We start from the raw sequence: 20,545 nt of genomic DNA on the forward strand, positions 1-20,545 counted from the left end.
AACCTTTCTTGCAAACTGTCTTAATCAAGTACATTAAGTGATGTCTAAATTGAATATTCAGCAGAACGGTGTTAGAACAATGCAAATCAGGAAGCCATCAGGCATGAACAGGTGTTGTTGAGGGGCTTTTTTAATGTAACACACACAAACACAAACAGAAAATCTGAGAAAGTTTCTGGCACAGTTAATCTAAGATTTGTGTGCTGTCAACTGGAGGGACTTGATGGAAGACACAATTGCATTGCTTTAATACTTCAACTTGAATACCCTGTTTTAGGTTCTAACATTCTTAACCCTAGCTTTACCCAACGCCAAGGCCAGACCAGGCCAGGCTGAGACAAATCCATACCTGATTCAGTTTAATCAGTAGAAAATCAACCCTGACCGTAACAAAGGCATATGTTTACTGGGGACTCTAACCCTAACTATAGCCCAGACCAAGGGCCCAATTACATCACAGGAGCATTAGCAACATTATATCCAAATTGTTATTGTGCTGCTAAACTTTTGTGGTATCAAATCTAAATTAATGCGCAATGCCAAATGAACTTATCACAGATCTTGTTTCACACAACTATGTTATGGGGGTGGTCACATTCTAGCAGTATCATCAAGAAAATAACCATGATAGAGAAAAACCTGCAAATGCTCTCGCTGCTCCTCTTCTTTTACATTACTTTGAACATAGAGCATGTTTTGCAAACCGATCCGCAAACTAGCAAAGGACTTACTACTTCATCCCTGACTGTTTCAGGAAGACCCAGATACCGGCCAGTGCTTGTCAGGATAAAACCAGACCTGGAATAGACCCTGAGCCCGAGACTTCCTTGCCCACATGTTATTAGACACGTTTACACTGCCATTTCTGAGCAGGATCAAATGCATGGCAACGCTTGATCCTGATCAGTGGAGTCGCGTTCACACTGCCATTTGATCCGGATCAGCTGTCAGCCGCCACAGGGGTCTTCGCATGCGCACTAGCACGTAAGCGCAAACTTCATTACATGCATCCATTACATCTGTATCAAACTGTCATCTCTTTACGAATTATTCCAACACGTAAAACCAATGCTCTTCCATTGAAATAAAAATACAAATATGTGTTGCTAACATCTGAGTTAATTTTAGCAATATTGTATTTATAATAAGGGAAGTAGGGGAGGGTCTCTTATCTGCTCCACTGGTGCATTGAATTGCAGGCATTAAATCAGTCCTTTCAAACAGACAGATCTGTGTCAAAACTGCCTTATCGCGCTACGAATTATTCTGACAAGTAAAACCGACGCACAACCGAAGCATTGTAAATAAAAATACAATTATAAGGAAGTAGGGAAGTGTTGTTATCTACTCCACAAACGCGAAGGCTGCTGTCTGTCCGCCGCCGCCGTGCACTCAGGGACATTTGATCCGGATCAGTACCATCTCTCTGAGAGGTGCATTTGATCTGATCTCTGAGCGTTTACACTGCCATTTTGTGCAGGATCGAGAGTTGCCGATGCATCTCAGCAAGAATCACAAACGTGCCGGTGTTAGAACATATGTTGCGTCCACTGACGACTTGCGCATGCGCAGTTGAGGGAGACGTGCAAGTTCACGACTGCAACTGCAACTGCGCATGCTTTCTTACATACAAAAGATATATTATCTGCATCAATTTAAAAGTTTAAATATAAACCATGCACATTGAAAATAAAGCTACGTACATTGTGATATGAATTCAAAACTATTTTTAAATGCAGCCTTCTCATTGCAGACTGTTCTATAAAGCCAAATGTCAAGTCAGCCGTATATAATGAATATCATGATTTTAAAAAGGATTTTAATTGTTGTTCACAGTAGTTATATTACAATGTTTGAAACTGCTAATGCACAATCAGTCAGGGGATGCAAAATATGTCATAACAGCTGCCCTGCCCAGGTGAGATCCCCAGGGCACGGCCCACACCCCACAACATGTCACACTCGTTTGTACCTGTCTGCATGTCCCATTTACAGATTCATTTGTGTATTTGGCTCATTCATTTATTCAGCTCATGCTTTGACTAATTTGATTAATTTATTTTGTCTTTACATGAACTGTGGCACTGCATTACAGTGCCAAAAGTAGAGACCTCAGTATAAATAATGGTCTTACATCAAATCGTTACCTGCCCCCAATTAACTCGATGCAACACCCTGACCCAGCCTAGCCACTGCCAATACAATAAACTAGGCCCTTGTAAATCTACACCCTATTAAGTTAATTCAGTAGGAAAGTAACCCTAACTTTAAATAATGTCTTAGTTTATGGAGTACTGTAATGACCCCTCATTACAAAGCCAATTCACACACGTGCAAATGTGGGGAATTAGTGTCACAGAAATCGGAGTGGCATCCAAACTCAGACTCTCGGCAAGTACAGGTGCTTTCAATTAAGTTGGGCAGTTAAAAAAAAAAGAGCCTGAAAGAGGTCAGAGGGGGATAAAGATTGGGCAAGGACACAGAAAGCAGAGTTGCATGCAAATGTTTGAACGTGAACGTACATGTTTAGAGCAGGAGTCTGTACTGGCAGTGCTGAGATCGGAGACCATGAGTTTGGTTGCTGGTCCGGATACTGTCTGCAGACTGAGCGTCGTTCATGTTGCATCACTTGGCTGGAGCCAGACCACGAAGACTGCGGTTTCAGCAAAGAGTTCTCTTGTCTAGCCTACGCTTCACTCCCCTCTGCTGTTGACTGTGAACTTACCTATACACGCATACATACACATACTTGCTTACACGTATATAGTCATTGGAATGTAACTTTGCCCTAAGATGTATTTTCTACTGATTTAATTGTATTGCCTTGTATGGCTTAACTGTATCTTAGGCTAGTATTTCTATAATACATAGTAATTGCCTATATATACAATTTATTAGGCATTAGCTTAGGTGTGTAAAAAGGTGCTTCATTTACATCTGGGGGGGTGTGTGGGTTAGTGGTGCTTCTTTATATTGCTTTGTGTATTTATTGGTTGCCTTATCAGTGAGTGGTTTGGTTTATTTAGATTAATGTTCAGTTCTCTTTTGAAGTGTGGGGTGGTTTTCTTATGATTTGGTGTGTCTTATGACTTGTATTGTGTGAGGGTCAGAGACTGTCTCTGACCTTGCTGTTTTCCCCATAACCCAAGTATCCCATTCTATTTTTATAAGGTGTACAAATAAATGACTATTTTTTAAAACTGTTCTCTGGCATTCTGTACTTTTTACCTGAATTAATATAGTAACATTGGTCTCCTTCTCTCTTTTTTAATCCTGTAGTCCGGACCTTACCAGGTATAAAAAGGTGGTGGCAGTGAACCCAATAGTTAACACACCCACTGGGGGGACATTACTGTACTCTAGCCCTAGCCAGGACTGAAACATAACTTTAATGTTAATCCTTTAAGGTCACTTAAATGCATAATTTACATTACCCTTACCAAATTAACAATCCTGATGTATTAATTTTATTGCATAATTTACCTACTGTACTCAAAAAAACAACCTCAAAACAACTGGTTTGTGTTTTTCTTCCCCTCATATGGCTGCTTCATTGGTGACACATACATGCATGCGTATTGGGTAACGCTGCAAGTAATCTGGTTTTGTAAATTGCAACAATGGCATACAGATGTAAGATAAGGATTAATTAAAGTACCTTTCCTTTATTACGTTTTTTTTTTAAACAATCCGTGTGATGTCACCATTCATCATACTGTATTTCAAACCTTTTCTGGTTCAACATATTTCCTAAATATAGAGCTGTGCTGAAATACGGAAGTGCTATGGTTTGAAGCCACCAGTCAATAGAATGAGTCAATACAGACACAGAACCCCTTTTGTTAATTTGCTTTCTCACAGCATTCACATCGAAGGATCATCCGGCTAATTAGCTTAAAAATGCAACAAAACATTTCAAAATGCATCAGTATTCCAATCTAAATAATATATTCTGACATACTGTCTTAGTTTAATGATTAAAAAACTAATTTGGAAGAAAGTGGATTTATGGTAACCCATGTACTGTTTTAAGGGTGTGTTTTATCTATGTCTCTGCATTTGGGAAATGTACACCTAATGCAGTAAATATACTTTAAGGTTAATGTAATTAACCTTATTTTGATACATTTATTTTGATATACATGTATCTACATTACAACAGTACACATCACAACACCTATGTAATGGGTACTAAATATTATAATTGTGAGGATTTATTGATTTTGCTGAATGTTTAGAGAAAATTATGTTCTACAGGAGTAGAATACCCTATCGTAAAATCCAGGCATTCATATTACATAAATCATGATATTCGTAGTACATGGTTGCTCACAGTTGAACATATGCTTTTGAAAGGTCCGGAAAAACTGCCTTGCCTTTCTCTAGTAAACCTAATGACTCAGGGATTTCCGTTAACACAGCGAAACCCCTCCTCCTCTTTGCTAGTGTAGGATATACATCTTTGAAAAATGATTATTAAAAGAAAAATGTACAAATATTTATAATCTAATTCTGTCCGCACATTGGTTATCAAAAAATCGATTTAAAATGTAAACATTTAACAAATATCATTACCATTAAAAAGTACATGTTTGAGGTTGAACAAAAACAATACATCAACAGGAACACTTTAAATGCATTGATTTACTCAATTACGTGCTCCATCAAAATTTAGTTTGCTACTTGTGTAAACTGCATTGAGGAGAATTCTAAAGACGACCATACTGAACAGCAATATAGATAAACTGGTAAAACAATTACAACAGCATTTTAAACCGCAGACTTTTCAGGATGTAGCTTTTTGAATTTGAACAAACTGAATGAAAACATTTAAGCAATCAGAATCTTACATTACAGAACATTTACTAAGATCTTCCTATTTGGTAAGCATTTGTCTGCCTATATAACGGTCCCGAAAAGAAAGGTAGGCCCAGCCTAGTAAATGTGTATCAGCTAGGTTTATCTTTTTCCTGATAGGTCTGATTTTATCTCACTCGCTACCACATTCAAGATCTCTGGGTTAAAATTAAAAAAGTCATAAACTTTCTTCAAAATCTTAAATATTCAGGTGCCGCAAACAACATATTTCAATTAGACTTTAAATCTGTTGATTTATGGTTTCCTACCTTATACCCGCCAGTATGTGTAGTCAATTAAACTGCCACTAAAGTGAAGAGAAAAGGGTTCCTCTAACTGAGGAAGTGTGAAGCATCACGTGTGCAAAACCTCGTTCTTTCTTTCTCACCATTCTTGTGTGAGATGCAGACTTCATAACAAAACCCTCAAACCTACAAACCACTTCCTGGAAGAATATTTCTGTACAGAAATAAATAGACTGAAACAGTGTTCTAAGTTTTGGATACACATCAACCAATCAATGCAAGCAACTTATATATATTCCAATATTTTAATTTACAATAAAAACATGAAAATGAAAAATAAGCCTTATAAGCAGGAAGCGTATGTAGATTTCCAACTCATACATCGATCTGCACTTCTCCTTTTTATTCTCATGTTAGCAACTAGTGAATCTTGCTGGTAAAAACATCTGTCTGTATGCAAATGCCACTATCATATTTTCAAGTAGGTTTCCTTCTATACATTGCATTGTGATAACAAAGGCATATGCTAACAAACGTATTGACAGCTGAGGAAATTATTCTGTGAAGGGCAGCTGGAGATATTTTAATGCATCTAATATCTTTTTCAGTCTAAAGTTTCCAATTCAATAACTCAAATCACAGAGCAGGCTTGTACAAAAAAATATTTTTAAATCAAAGACACACCACTGTTTTCCTTCATTTAGAAAATTGTGCTAAAAGACAGATGAGTCAGAGAGCTATCATACCATATACTATATAATTAAACTGATACCAAAAAGCCTCTTTCCTGGTTATTTTTGAATTATAGAATAACATCACAGTTTATATGTAGAAGTATGTTCCCATGTAAATCAAAGCATGAACAGATTGAGAAAATGGTCACATTCACAATTGCAGAAGTTTTTAGATGTTATATAACTCAATACTCAATTACTATTTAGATCCAGTGAAAAATGTTAAAGATGTTTTTAATTAGCATATATTATATAGATTTCTGTAATCTACCTTACGGAGACAAGTCATAACAAATAAATACTTAGTCTCTGCCTAATAATTCAAGTAACTTTTGCCACTAGTGTTAAATGCTTAAAGGTTTTAGGTTGAAAATCCATGTCTGTATTTGCTTCAAAGCACTTTTTTTTTTTTATCTGAAGCGATAGCTTGATTGTTTAACCCTTATTATCTTGAGTAATTAAAAAAGTACATTAGAAAGACAAACAACACAGCAGATATCTAAATTGTAAGTAAAAGGGTTAGTAGTATAACACTGCATTAATGTAATCAATTCCTAATTTATTTCCAGAACGTTTCTGCCAAACATATAAGTGATATAGTACAGAAGGTACATTTGTGCAGTGCATTGTGGGATCAGAAAGTTAAAAAACAAAAATCACATAATGGCTTATTTTTTGGACTTAAAGCTACAAATACTGTGTATATTACAATAGCATGACTTGCTACACATGAATGTATAAACATTAGAGAATGTCTACTTGAAAAAGGTTTCAGGGTTAGAAAAACTTATCAAAGCATACTCTGTATATAATATAGTTAAAACAATTGTTTTGGCATATGAACACACGTCTCCTTTCAGTCTGAATTTTATATCCCGTCTCCGTAACGAAGGTTACAGGGTAATGTTAGGATTTCAACTTTATTCCATCTGAATTGTATAACATTCCCAGTATAAAGAATAGCATCCGCAAGTGTTGTGAATAGTATCAGGCGTCCCTCTTATTCACGGGCTTGTCTGTGTGCCATTTGAGTTCTGGCTGGCTGTGAGGGCCGATCCCAGGGCACTGATGAAACGGTACACATCATTAAATGTGTTGTAGAGCGGTACTGGTGCGACTCGCAGGACATTCGGTTCCCTCATATCACACTGAAAAACATACAAATAAATAGACAAATGAAAACTTAGGACTGCATTGTTATTCCAGTGTGGCATTTTGCTTCTTGTCATTGAATTCATTTTATTCATCAGGAAAAGACTCCCAGAGATATACATAATAAATAACAATAATTTATTTTAATAAATTTTTTTCCAAACACCTTAAAATGGAGATTAAACGCAAAGTGAAGACACTTACACAGACGCCTCGCTTCTCCAGCTCTTTGAATACTTCTCTAACAGGAATGGAAAAGGACAAGGAGAGCTGGCAGCCACGTTCCTTGATGTTTGAAGGAGTGATGATGTTGATATAAGGTCTGTGTGGATTATCCGCATCCTTTGTGTGGTAGTACTTAATTAAATACTCCAGGTATCCAGTAAGGAGCACGGACTTCTTCCTCAGTGCCTTCATATCACATTGATTGAAGATCTTCCCGGAAAATAAATACATTTTGCGTGACCACAAGCATCTCATAATATTTGGAAAGAACTTCATTCAGTTAGTTCATATGCTTTCAACACCTCAGGCATTAACATGTGATCTTCTGATATCGAAAAGAACCACTGGGGAGCCATTAACATTAGCCATGTGTATGTTTACTTCAAAGTAAGAACAAAATCTTGGTAGAGTTTTGGTTTCTCTTTGACAATTACAAATATATTCTTTAATCAGAAACAATTTGGAGTTACTAGATATTTGTATCCCCAGAATCTGCCACCAGAGGCCACTAAAGAGACCATTTTATAAACAAGTTTATAACAGGGAACATTAGGTCTACAGGAGTGAACAATAGGGTTTACTTATCCAAACCATTTGCATTTGTGTAGAGAGGGAGGCATGAGTGAAAAGAGAGATTGGAGAAAGTGGTTCTAATTCCCTAGGGCCGGTTTCACAGACCCAGAAGAGCACTAGTCCAGGACCGCCCAATGCAGGCAGGGTCACCAGCGCTAATTGAGGTCTGGGAAACAAGCTGTTGATGTTTAACATTTTTGTAGGAGATTTTCGGTTTCTTGGCTGGTAAGCCATTACCCAGGAAATAAAAAATACAGGTGTATAAAGCACATCTGGGAATTTAAAGTCTGTAATTTTACTGGCAGTAAAGCATGCAATACAGCAACTGACTGCAATTGGTGCCACAGATATAAATTGGCTACAGTTGGCTGCAGATTTTGTCCTTTTCTTTCTTTTCCCACTATTAAAAGATTGTGACTTTCTTATCTTTCAGCAAAATCATTTAGGTGTCCCAACAATTTGAATCACCAGTGTAGGACTGTAGCAAAACGCCACTTTGTGGTTATTTGAACAATGTATCTCATGACTGTACAGCCGTGTTACTTATGTTCAAATAACTTTGACCTTACAGTATTCCTGTAATGGATATTTACAGCAAATATCACCATAGGAATAACCTGAATAACCTACCTCTAAGCTTGCCTTCAGTGAACACACCAATAAAATAGATTGATTTGACAGCCGGTATCCATTAATTCCGGGATTTAAATCCATTTCTAAAAGATTTAAGAGAGATGGTTAAATCACTACAAGGGTTCATATTAAAAGTACCAGATTTGAAAGATGAAATATACACTTTTTATTCTGAATTTATTGAAGTACTTTCCAGCTATTACCAACTGCATAGTTCACCATTGTATTGTGGTAGTGAGAACATATTTCAGATTTAGTGGTGGGGACAGAAATACTGATAGAAATAGATAATAAAATCTATTCTAAATTAGAATAAACAAGCAACTAGTTAAACTTAAATAATACATGTCGAGTATAATGAAATAAACACTGCTGTATTCCTAGTCATTTGTAATTATTTTAGAATTCCTTTGTCCACCAGAGGTCACTGTAAGCTAAACAAAAGTGATACTCAAAGATAAGTGGACAGACATCTGAAAAAATATTTTAATTTTTAAACAGACTACAGTGCTGTAGACATTCGATTGACTAGTTAATTAGTATTGTAATGTACATATGAAGTAATGCATTTAACATCAGTGGAGTAAAAGAGCCTTCAACTGATATATTGCTGCATGTTGAAAAGGAAGAGTATACATGACATTCAAATATTCCTGAAAAACAGGTGACTTAAATATACAACCTAAAATAGGATAGTATTCCTCTTCTTTACATATGAAGCCAATTAAAAAGGCATTAACACACACTTCACATTGTAAACTCCCACAATGCACACAACAGCATAATTAGCGTATATTCATGTTGTAATGGTGCAAGAATAGGATTGTTCTCAGGGTTATGAAGAAAACTACTCAGCCACACACTTGAGGCTGACTATCTGGTTTCCTTCTAGAAATGACTGGATGAGATCTCAGGGTCAAACAGCTACCAGCTACTAGCAACCAAGCCTGAAACATTAGACCCACTCGCATTTGTAACCTATGTTCTTATTATCATACAGGTTTGAATGAAAATGTGCTTTAATTACTTTCCTGAAGAGTGTTATATTGTATTTTACTGCAAAAAGGATAACAAATTGAAAGTGACGTATCACTTAAAAGTCTGTATTCCGAAACCGTCTCAGCAGTGACTCCAACCAAAGTAACTGGGTTTCTGTCATTAAGCACCACAAAGGACACTTTAAAGGTCGTTAACTACATAATAAATCTATACCATTGCCCTTTGTCCAGCCTGAGACTTGTTTGGACAGAGGTTTAATGACCCCAGTGCCTGTACTCTATCTTGTCAAAACATCATTACTAAGAGACCCGCTGGTCATAAACTCTTGTTTTCCTTTGTTAGAGCTAATAGAGCTACAATTAGGCACTGCTGCAGAATGTAATTATTATTATTACATTTCTTAGCAGTAAACATGGGTATAATAGATATTTATGTTGTATGTCATAGATATTTAGGTTTCCTTTCCACAAATGTCACTTCCAGAATTGTTTTTAAAATGTCTTTTCACTGAAAAGTAGCCTAATGCTGTGTTCTGTCCTCTAGAGTCATGATCTTTAAGCAATCTGCTCAAATTCTGGTTGTATTCTGCAATAGCAAACTATTAAGGGGATTCAATTCATACCATTATTCATAAGAAATCTTGATTTCAGGTTATGACCCCACCAGCCCAAAAGCCTAGAAGAAAAAAAAGGCAAATTGTCACATTTAATGTGTTCTGTAGTGAATAAAGTTAGGAAGCTATCATATTTACAAGGTTTCTAAGTTTCTGGAGACACATATATTGAGGTTTACCTTGAACAGATTTTTCTCCATAGAGTAGATATAAACAGCTTGTTAATACAAGTCTGTGATCAACATAGCCAAATATTAAACAGAATGGCAGTAAGAAATGGTCTGAAATGAGCTGGCTTATACTTACGCGGGTTCAACAGTGTGAGCATGCTTTTCATGGACAAATGCACCTGCCAAACCACCTGCTCCAGAATTCATATACTACAGAATGAAAAGAAGGCATTACCAAAAGCATATATGTTTCATAATATACCATTTGTTTTCTTCTGTTGTATAACATCAATTCAGGATTATCCTGCTGGAAATGTATAGGCCACTCATACCTGCTTATACATTTTTTACACAAATTACTTTGTAGGTTGCAAAATGGAAATACAAATTAGAGTGAATACAATAGTCTCATAGTGTGAGGTATTGTAAAATTCTAATGATCCTGTTTTAATTCTTCAGTTAATTCAATACTGCAAATGCTAATTGCATCATACATTGTGTTGAAAAGCACATTATAATGATTGTACCTGTGTCCATTATAAAAGATGATAAAAGAGATCAATGCCATACAAATGAAGACTATATAATCAAAAATCTGAGCCCTTTGAAGCAAAAACTATTTAAAAAGTAGCCTATATATTTGATTAGGTAGAAATGTGAAGGAAATGTCAGTACAAGAATGGCTTAATTTCAATGGAAGGCACTATAAAACCTTTTTACTGCAGACCTACGAACCATCCCCATGTCCTAGCTTCTCTAAATCAAACTAGACTTTCAAACCATCATTGTGTAAAACCTATTTTTTATTTTTGCAAACCTACTATTATATCAATATTCTCTTTTATTTACTACGACTGTTTTAAAAGTGTAGTCATAGGAACTGAGAAGGTGCTTTCCACTGCCTGAATAGTTTGTGACCAAGAAAATCGGTTTTGCTATGAGGAAAATGCAACAATTAAAATATACATTCAATAAATTCAGTCCTGACAACATGATGGTTTTAAAAAATAAATAGACCAAGTTATGCAAACAATGCAAATGCATACAACACCACTGCAGCATGCACAGAATCGTGTGATTGAGCCCGAGCTTCAGGCAGTAACTGGAAAATTCTGCTGACAGGAACAGGCAGCTGTCCTTGATAGCTCTGTGTGAGTCAAAGTCCTACCTTGTATGAGCACCAGCAGGCAAAGTCAACTCCCCAGTCATGCAAGTAAAGTTCAGCGTTGCCAACAGCATGTGCACAGTCAAAGCCAACAAAACAGCCCTGCATCACAAAGTAGGAGACTGGTTTAGCGGCAAAATGTTTGTGCACTAGGGTATAAAGTACAGACATTCATGGGATTTTAATAAGCAACACCAAGTGTAAATTTGACATTCAGTATATTACAATCTCAAATAATGTTCACCCTCCATAAGTATACACATTTAAAAAGTAAAATGTTGTAAAATGGTAACAGTGAAATATGTGAACCAATACTGCAATTAGCTTGATCATTCTTTAAGGAGTGTGATCATGTTAACACAATAATTATTTGTAAAATATTTTAGGTTCTCTGGAAGCATCTCTGGAAATATCTAGATATTCATTTATTCATGTATAATGAGTTCAATAAATGCAAAAAGAAAGCAAAGTGAATCTTACAAAATAAAGACCATGCTGTTTAGGACACGGTAAAGAGTTCATTTGCCACCAAGCTGTAGGTTGCTGACAGAAGGCACCGGGTTTATTGGCTAAAATATCCTGGCATATTTTGGAATCCATCCATATCTCAATTCTAACCAGATTAACCATCCTCCTCCATGCAATGGGTATGTGATCATCACACATGGTGTACTTTTACAGTGCTACATACTCTATAGATACTGTATATCATAATATAATGCTCTTTCGTATGCCCAAAATTCTGTTCTTTCATCTTAGCACTAAACAGGGTGCAAATCAACTTCAGACTAATTCAGAATCTTTTTGGTAAAGTACCTTCTGTGTATGCATGCAGACCAGAGGTATACTAGGTACAAAGAAGCACCCTATCAGAAAAACAAGATGTGCAACACCTAATTGCTATATTTTGTAAAAATACAATGATAATGTGGTGTGCTGCTGTCTTTTCAATGTATAGTGTAATACATGCATACAAATATTTTTAGAATATTAACTTTAGAATTTTCCTGCCACAAGTTTTCCACATCATTCACATTTTAATTACAATCCTAATGTCAGCTTCAGATGAGAAACTGCTGAAATAATACCACAAGTTTCAGCTTCTGCCATTGATGTAATCCCAGGGATAAACCAGGGATTTATAACTATGTGCAATCATGAGCAGAAAAAGCCTTCATGGAACTCAAGATACTACAATATACAGGTTTAACGTAGCAAGAAACTCACCAATTAATAGAATTGTATCATGCAAACTTTATTAGTGTATTAACTTTACATCAGTGTAAAATATATACACTATGTGCTTCACAGTTCTTAATCGCCTGTTTTTCACATTTCACCATGTTTTCACATACAATCCAACAGATGGCAGTGCAGTTCTACTTGAATTAATTTAATAATATAATCCTTGCCTTCATGCTACTTTTAAATATTTTGTACACCCCATTCCCCTGATGGGGAAACTGTGGTATTAAAAATTAGAAATTGCTACCTCAGAGGTTCCCAAACCATTTGCTTGGGAATCTATGCATTCTGGTTTTTGTTCCAGTTGACCTCTCAGTTATTTAATGGAACCCTAAATTGAACCAATTACTTGCTTAATTAGACTTTATTTTTTAATGATATTCAACTCCTAAAATGTTGCACATTTGAAAATGTTATAATTTAGGGGCTAAAAAAATATCTAATTTAAAAAATAATTAACTCGATTTAAGTGTTTAATTAAATAACAGAGCTCAGCTGGGAACAAAAAACTGAAGACACTGGGCTTTCTATGGAATCAAGTTTGGAAGCTGCTGTTGTAATTACAGCATTAAAGCACAATATCAAAACAAGTTCCAAACTCAATTGTAACAAAGTGCTAAGATCTCGTAAAATTCAAGTTCTTAGGCAATCACTGGTACATTGTTCTGCATGCAGTCATTCTGCATTGACAGTGTTACACACCTGCAGTATTCACTAACTAATGACAGACAACCTAGCACATGGAAACAAGTCCAGGAAAAGAGTACTGTATTTGAAGCATTAAAATATAATAAAATGATAACAACGGGTGTGAAATTGCATACCAAAAAAACACAGGGGATGTACTTGATATGTTATTGATGCAGCTCTGGTTATCTGACAGAAAGAATAACACCTGAAGCAGACTATGGGAAGTGCATTAGCACGTCAGACTTCATGAATATATTATACCAAAGCTGCAGTAGTGCTTTAGTTAGGCAACACCTCCTGTTGCCTGCATTAACTACCCCAACACACACAAACACACTGACTTCAGCGACAGGTATGTTCCAGTAAAACCGGCAGGCTCAAGGCGTGATGGAGACCACAGAAGGCGAGGAATATAAACCCGGGTGTTGCAGAGCGCTACAAAACACATGAGGACCAATATCCAAACTTTAGCCAGGAAGGCCGGGAAAGGAGCCACTAATCTGGCTGGGATATCTACTCGAGTTGGGGGACTATCGGGTGGTGCTGTACACTGTAAGTAGAAACCCGGTCCAAAATGGGGGGCTACACAGAATTGTATAGATATATGTAATACACATTAATATATATATGATTAGTAATTAAAAACGTTCTTATTAATATTAGTGATTGAGCTTGCACAAACAATATGCCGTGTCTGTGTGCGGGGGTATTAAAGCAGGCAACGGGAGGGGTTGCCTAGCTACAGCACACAAGGCCTCACTGGCAGCTTTGGTAGAATATATTCACAGCATCTGACATTCTGGCACACTTGTCATAGTCCCCTTTGGGCGTTAGTCTCAAATTGAAAGATAACGATACTAATTTAAGGGTGCTAACACCCTGTGGGCTAACAAGCCCACAGTACTGCACTCCTTTACAAATCCCTTTTTCTTCATGTGCCCTTACATACTAAAACAAGGTTTTTTGTGGTCTTTAGAATCATATCGCACAGTGACAACTTGTTTATGGATCATCTAGTTCGCTTAATTTGTCCATATAATGAGCTCAGTGATTAGAGTGGCCAGTGCATCATTTGTGCGATGCAGTGTGGCTTGCCTCTGCCACGCAGCAGTGCGGTCCATCATTTTCTAGATGGAACAACACACTCTAGTGAAATTGTAAGTTGTGTATCTTTCGCAAGAATGCCCGCAGTACATGAAAAAATAAATGAGTTAAGTAGTCATGAGGAATTAACACTACATTCATTTTTAGAATAGCTCTGGAATATTGGTTTAAATGTGTGAAATTCCTAAATGTTCTTAAAGAATATTTCCCCCGTGGGTGATATAGCAAATTAAACACTTCAATCAGGTGGTTACTAGGGAAACAAAAGATATATTATACTCAGAACACAAAACAGATTTTTATTTTTATTCTCTCTCTTTTTACCAGTGCATGCCGACCCTTCATTACAGTCAAGATGCAAATCAAACACCTGCTGGGCAATAGGTGTTGAAGGACTGGAGCAAATTAGGTTTGTGGTATATGGTAAGTAAGGCAGGCATGGTTTTGCCAGTCACAGTCTTTGGATCTATAAGTGTGAATCAAACTTGTTTGATCAAGGATCTGAATACATTTGGAGCCTATAGGCTAAATGCATAATTAATTTACTTCAATAAACTATATGAACTGTAAGAATCAAACTTGTAAGAAATAACTGCTATGGTAATAACACTCATTTACATTTATAAATGAAGAAAATAATACAGATCACAGCATAAAAGTACACCGGGTACAGCAAAGGCAAAACCCCTGTCCAACTCCACCTTCCAGAGTGACCACCCCACCCACCAGAGAAGCCAATATCAGCTGCCTCTCTCACACATTACAGGGTAACGAGGTGATTAACCCACCACTCCCAAAAGCACATTAATCTTTATCAAGAGCTTCAGATATGTTATTGATACAAGACTGGTAAACAGACAGTCTCCTCACCAACCTTTGTTATGCTATTGATACCAGAGATGTTCTGCCCTCAGCCAACTGTGTCAACTTTCTGTGAATCAGTGCACCACTCAAGAACATTTAGGGAGACTGTGGGATTTTCAGCAAGGGGCCATGTGTGAATATTTGACTGCCAACCTATTGCAAACTTCATACACTGTTATTATGATATAATAATGTGTACCTTTTTTTTACCAGCTTTGGTAATTGCAGCCATATCAAAGAGCTGTCCTGTGTAGTACTGCACTCCACTGAGCAGAATGACAGCCGTTGACTCTCCTTCCCTCTCAATTGTAGAAAGAATGTCTTCATGTCTTAGAGTTTTCTCGCCCTAAATAAAAGACAGTTTATACATTTTCAGAAGAATTGGTGCTGATCAATGTTCTGTCCTTGTTTGACAAAATGCCTGGTGGGGTTTGTTGCCAAATGCTTAATATCTAACAAATCAAACAAATCTCAACAGAGTTAATGAATGTATACAAAGACTTATACTTTCAACTACGACAGTGCTCCATCTTAATATCCATCTACATAACTTAATTAACTTGAACTTTCCAAAATTTGTAATTTGCATATATGTACTCAAACACATAATCTTCTAGTAAGATTAAATTTAGAACTAAATGTTCTACCTCTACACAAACTTCATGCTGATATAATTCACTGTTTTACTGTACAGTTTGTGTAAAATGTTAATTACAACCTCCTATTTCTCTTTATATGCAATTACTATGTGCTAGACTAGATGCAGTGTTTCCAATCAGATCTTTAATTTTATTTTTTCAACAAATAAAAAATCCAGAATTATTTCATTTTAAAATACCTCTCTGGGTTTTATCAGTAGCAAGCTGTGTTTAGGGTCGTATCCTCGCAGTCGGATTTGAGATTCAGCAGCATACTGCAAAATGTAATGATTTGACAATGAAAAAATCATATGAACTTGGTTATATTTGTTAAGAAATCTACAACACCATACATAGAAATTGAGTTTTACCATAACATCTCATTGTAAAATGTAAATCAAAAGAATATTTAAATTAATTAAATAAACAACATTGTGTAACAGTAAAATCATTTGTAACTTCAAAAACATTGCTTACATGGTCCGAAGGGAATGCCTTTTCCTCAATGAGAATTTTATGTCGGCTCTTGGTAGGTTTATAAAAGGCAAGCTGTAACATAAAAGTAATACATATTTACATTCAAGGTCTCTACAGAGACAATGGGAACGACGGAAGTGTATGCAATATATTTACCAATAGAAGATGTAAGTTCACAGTCAGTCCATTCATGAGAGCTACTTCTTCAACCTTTGCTCCTGTTAAATTTAATATGAAGTTAATTTTAAGAGAAAGGTATTACATTCCCTTTAAATGTTTTGCATGTCTGTGTCTGGATACAGTATTCAGACAAACAAGATATAAATCATACTGCGTCCAAAATACAAATGTTGTAATGCTGATAGACATGTACACTCCAAATATCTGAAACACAACTTTTGAAATTAACTTGCACACACCGATATCAGACGTATATTGGCAGTCAAAATAATGCCGTTTAACAACCTATTGAGCCTGTTATGTGCTTTCACACTATGCACATTTTGAACTGGCTCACTTACAAGTGGGTCTATGAATTTTGTATTCTGTAACAGAGTCCAACCCATGTGTTCAAGATGCTTTATTTTGCTCATCATTTTCTTTGCAAATGGTGAACTTGGCAAAAACGAAGTATTTTAAAGACTTGATTTAGTAGAGTCATTCAAGATATACATTTATTAATTACTTTGAGAAGCTTTTTTTTTACAGCTTACTGTATTGAAACATCACATTGCAACAAACATACCATTGAATGTTCATGAAAGATATGGAGGATGTGAGACTAATTAAAAGTTTGAAAGTGACACCATTCATCTAAACAAACAAAATGCCCTTATAAGGGATAATTTGAGAGAGGAAACAATCGTAAGTATTGATGATTAAACTATGGAGTGTCAATAGTAAATAGATTACCATATAAAAACAAGTCTTACCTACTATTTCAGCCATAATGTTCTCGATACAATTCTCTGCAAAAGCCCAGGGGAGTCTGCCTTCAAAATGGCCATGAATTGCACTTAAATAAACAAACAAACAAACAAAATTGAAAAATATAGGCTCAAACATAACTTGGCCAATTACATTCACAAAGTTGTTTGTTATGCAAAAAAGAAGAAAATCAATAGTAATCCCCATTATCTGAAATGTTAAAAGTGAAGTTACTCACATCTTTGCCCATTTATCTAACTCGTCATCAATGTACTTCTTTACTGCTTTAGGCTGCAGTCCAAGTGAATTTCCAGCAAAATATATACAGTCCTCACTTGCATCTACAAGTGAAAGGTCACCTATGAAAAAAAATCATAAAAAATGTTTTAATTAAGTGCTTCAGGTTTTTTTTTTCATCCCCATACAAAGGTCATGTAATTTTCAAAACACAGACTCGATCTCACAAAGAAAATGAGTAACTTTGCTGCAGAATGAACTGAGGTGCATTGAATAGAATGTATATTTTTTTATGTATGTTACTTATTTACTTTATTTAAAGAAATGACAGATTTAAAATGTCAAACAGATCACATGGACTGGGAAATTGCATCAGATATAAATGCCTCAAAATGGATTTTGGAAAGTGAGTGTCTTCCAAAAACTACAAGTGCCAATTTAGTGAGTATTTTGACAGTGGGAAGCCCAATATACACTCATTTTAAGATTTATAAAGGCTAAAAATAAAACGTATTGAAACTGGTTAAGGTTGTTTAGTTGGCAGGACAATGAGGAGCACAGCAGTATATATTGGGGCAGACCTATGGGAGAGGTTTTTTAGGGGGTTTCTTATTTTGTGAAGTGAGTTGCCCTGCATGTATTTTAGGGCAATATATACAGAGGCCTCAGTTGGACTAATTTTCCTCCTACCCTTTCTGCACTGATTATTCTCTTTTTGTAGCAAAAGATAAAATGCTAAAATATATTTCACAGACCTGTGCTGGGGGGATGGGAGACGGATTGGATTTTGCTGCAGTTGGGCTGGTTTAAAATTGTACAGCTCTGTTCCTGCAGCAAACATGGCAAAATGAGTGCGTAATGGAACAGCAGGGGAACAATTTGCATACCTACTTTAATGTTAAATTGAACATCTCTACAAAACCAAAAAAGTGGTCACTGGTACATAAGTGCTTTCGATCTTTAGGATTCAGATGTTAAGGCTGGGGAGAATACATTAACAAAACCTGCTTTGTCTGAAGCTGATTTTTGTTTAACTGAAAGAAGAAAAAAGAAGATGAGCCACACAGGCACTTCCTTATGAAAAACATATACATGCTGTATGAAAACGAAACTCACATTTTTAAATTTAGCAATTCATGAAACCCTCCACGTCACAGTGATTCACAATCTGCACTGACACACAAACATGATTTTTAACTTACTTGGAGGCAGGTCTTTGACTTTAGGGATCAAAAACTGCTCCCTCAGATGTCGAATCTCATCACATTTGTCAAGATGTAATGCCAGATCTTGTGCAGTGATGCTGCAGCCTAGCTCAGAGGCAGTGTGCTCCAAAAACTTCCCTGGTGATCTACCATTTAAAAACTCCATGATAGACTGAAGCTGGAAATAAATGAGAGAGAGAGTGCCAAGAATGCATAAACGGTAGGCTTAAATTATATTCATGACAGCACATGCATGTCACAGTGTACTTCAACGTATACATAACTTCAACACATGAATTGAAAAGGACAATTACATATATGAGTACTATCTCAGAAGTATTGCTCTTGGAGAAGATGCCCGATATTCCTAATTCACTTCATTTCAAGTATTATCCACCTCCACGAAACATAAAAACATGTGTATGAGAACTCTGACAACCAGCCTAGAGTAATGATTAACAGTTAAATATGATCTAACCTTCACACCAAACTTAAACATATGGAAAATGCGGTCACTGTTATACTTTGAATTGTACAGGCGTCTAACATTGAAACAAGTGTGAAAAATAGACATTTGAAAACATGCTTTTGCCCCAAACTGAAAAGCTATAATTACTATTAATTAATATAATTTTAAACAGTGATTAGTGATCAAACGTATTACTTATTGTATTCAGGGTAATTGGTAAATCAGTGTTAGTCCAGCTGACCCTTAGTGCATGATAGCATTTGTATTGCTGCTCAGATATTATGGAGATACAGAAATCACTGACAGCGCCCTGTGAATCCAACACAATCTTTCTCTTATGAATAAAAAACTTAACCCTTTCTCCTCCCGGGACTCACTTGAAAAAAGTGAATGGGACTGTCTAGCGGAAATAATGGTAACATAAAATAAAGACATACTCACATTTGAACACTGGTTATGCAGTAGAGAGCTGAGGCAATCCGCAGTGCCAACCTTGCAAAAGCACGCAAACGTCCCAGCTGCGCTGCGGACAACTGCGCAAAGGTCACAGTACCTCCCCTGCTTTAGTCTAGATAAGCCCCCGAGTCTCAAAAGTTTTAATACCAGTCCAATACTAAACTGACTTATCTATTTCTTGTGTGCCTAGCTGGGTTACAAAGTCTAATGTGACGTTTAGAAAATGGTTACACAACAGCGCCTATTATTCGTAATAACGTAAGCATAGTCCTGTATGCAATACATCTCTATGAATATGAAGTTACCTTTGTATTGTCTTGGACGTGCACAGAGCTATTAAAATAAGAACAGGGCCTGAATTAATACAGTTTGAAAAAAAATATTATCATACAAAAACAGGGGATCCACAAACTGAATAAAGGTGACTTGTGTTAACCATAAACTCCTGCCTTGTTTGTAAAAGTGAAACTGCTCTTCCTGGTTCCCGTTTCGACAGCTAGGCGTATTGACCGAAGCCCCGCCCATCGCACGCTTCCTGTTTTGTTGCCCAGTTGCTCAACAATGTGACAAAACTGCCTCTGGAAACATAATACTGATGTACTGCAATATGGGGAAGTGAAGATGATTTCTAAACTGATCACACTCCGCAAATACTATCCATATTTTAATATATATGATCAGCAAGTAGAATATATCTTATTCTATATCCTAATGAAATGAATGTCCTATGGCATAGATGTGTAGGCCTATGCAATCCAATGTATTTATACTGCAGTTTATTTAATCTCGTTGTGTCACACTCAAATCTCAAGTAAATACTAATATGTGCAATTAATGTGCCTAAATCCTAAATATTATTCAAACTCG

The 20,545-nt window shown here is 36.2% G+C and overlaps 2 protein-coding genes across 2 annotated transcripts in view; both read right to left on the reverse strand.

Annotated features, from left to right (window-relative positions):
- The window catches only part of arhgap15 (Rho GTPase activating protein 15), a 168,325-nt gene extending 162,707 nt beyond the window's left edge, over nucleotides 1–5,618 (reverse strand). The window contains exon 1 of the mRNA XM_066687728.1: nucleotides 5,127–5,618. The gene's annotated coding sequence lies outside the window, so the exon portion shown is untranslated. The remainder of the gene's footprint in view (nucleotides 1–5,126) is intronic.
- A 760-nt stretch (nucleotides 5,619–6,378) lies between these two features.
- On the reverse strand, nucleotides 6,379–19,977 carry kynu (kynureninase). The gene is made up of 14 exons (XM_066687729.1): nucleotides 19,664–19,977; nucleotides 18,751–18,931; nucleotides 17,550–17,670; nucleotides 17,317–17,399; nucleotides 16,541–16,602; nucleotides 16,385–16,456; nucleotides 16,108–16,182; nucleotides 15,469–15,615; nucleotides 11,370–11,468; nucleotides 10,338–10,411; nucleotides 10,041–10,093; nucleotides 8,417–8,502; nucleotides 7,193–7,423; nucleotides 6,379–6,984 (listed from the first exon to the last, which is right to left on the reverse strand). The coding sequence occupies exons 2-14, from the start codon at nucleotides 18,917–18,919 to the stop codon at nucleotides 6,841–6,843; spliced, it is 1,416 nt and encodes a 471-aa protein (XP_066543826.1). The 5' UTR covers nucleotides 18,920–18,931; nucleotides 19,664–19,977; the 3' UTR covers nucleotides 6,379–6,840.
- Between the last annotated feature and the right edge of the window lie 568 nt (nucleotides 19,978–20,545).

Source organism: Amia ocellicauda, chromosome 16 (genome assembly GCF_036373705.1).
Source record: "Amia ocellicauda isolate fAmiCal2 chromosome 16, fAmiCal2.hap1, whole genome shotgun sequence".
Taxonomy (NCBI): domain Eukaryota; kingdom Metazoa; phylum Chordata; class Actinopteri; order Amiiformes; family Amiidae; genus Amia; species Amia ocellicauda.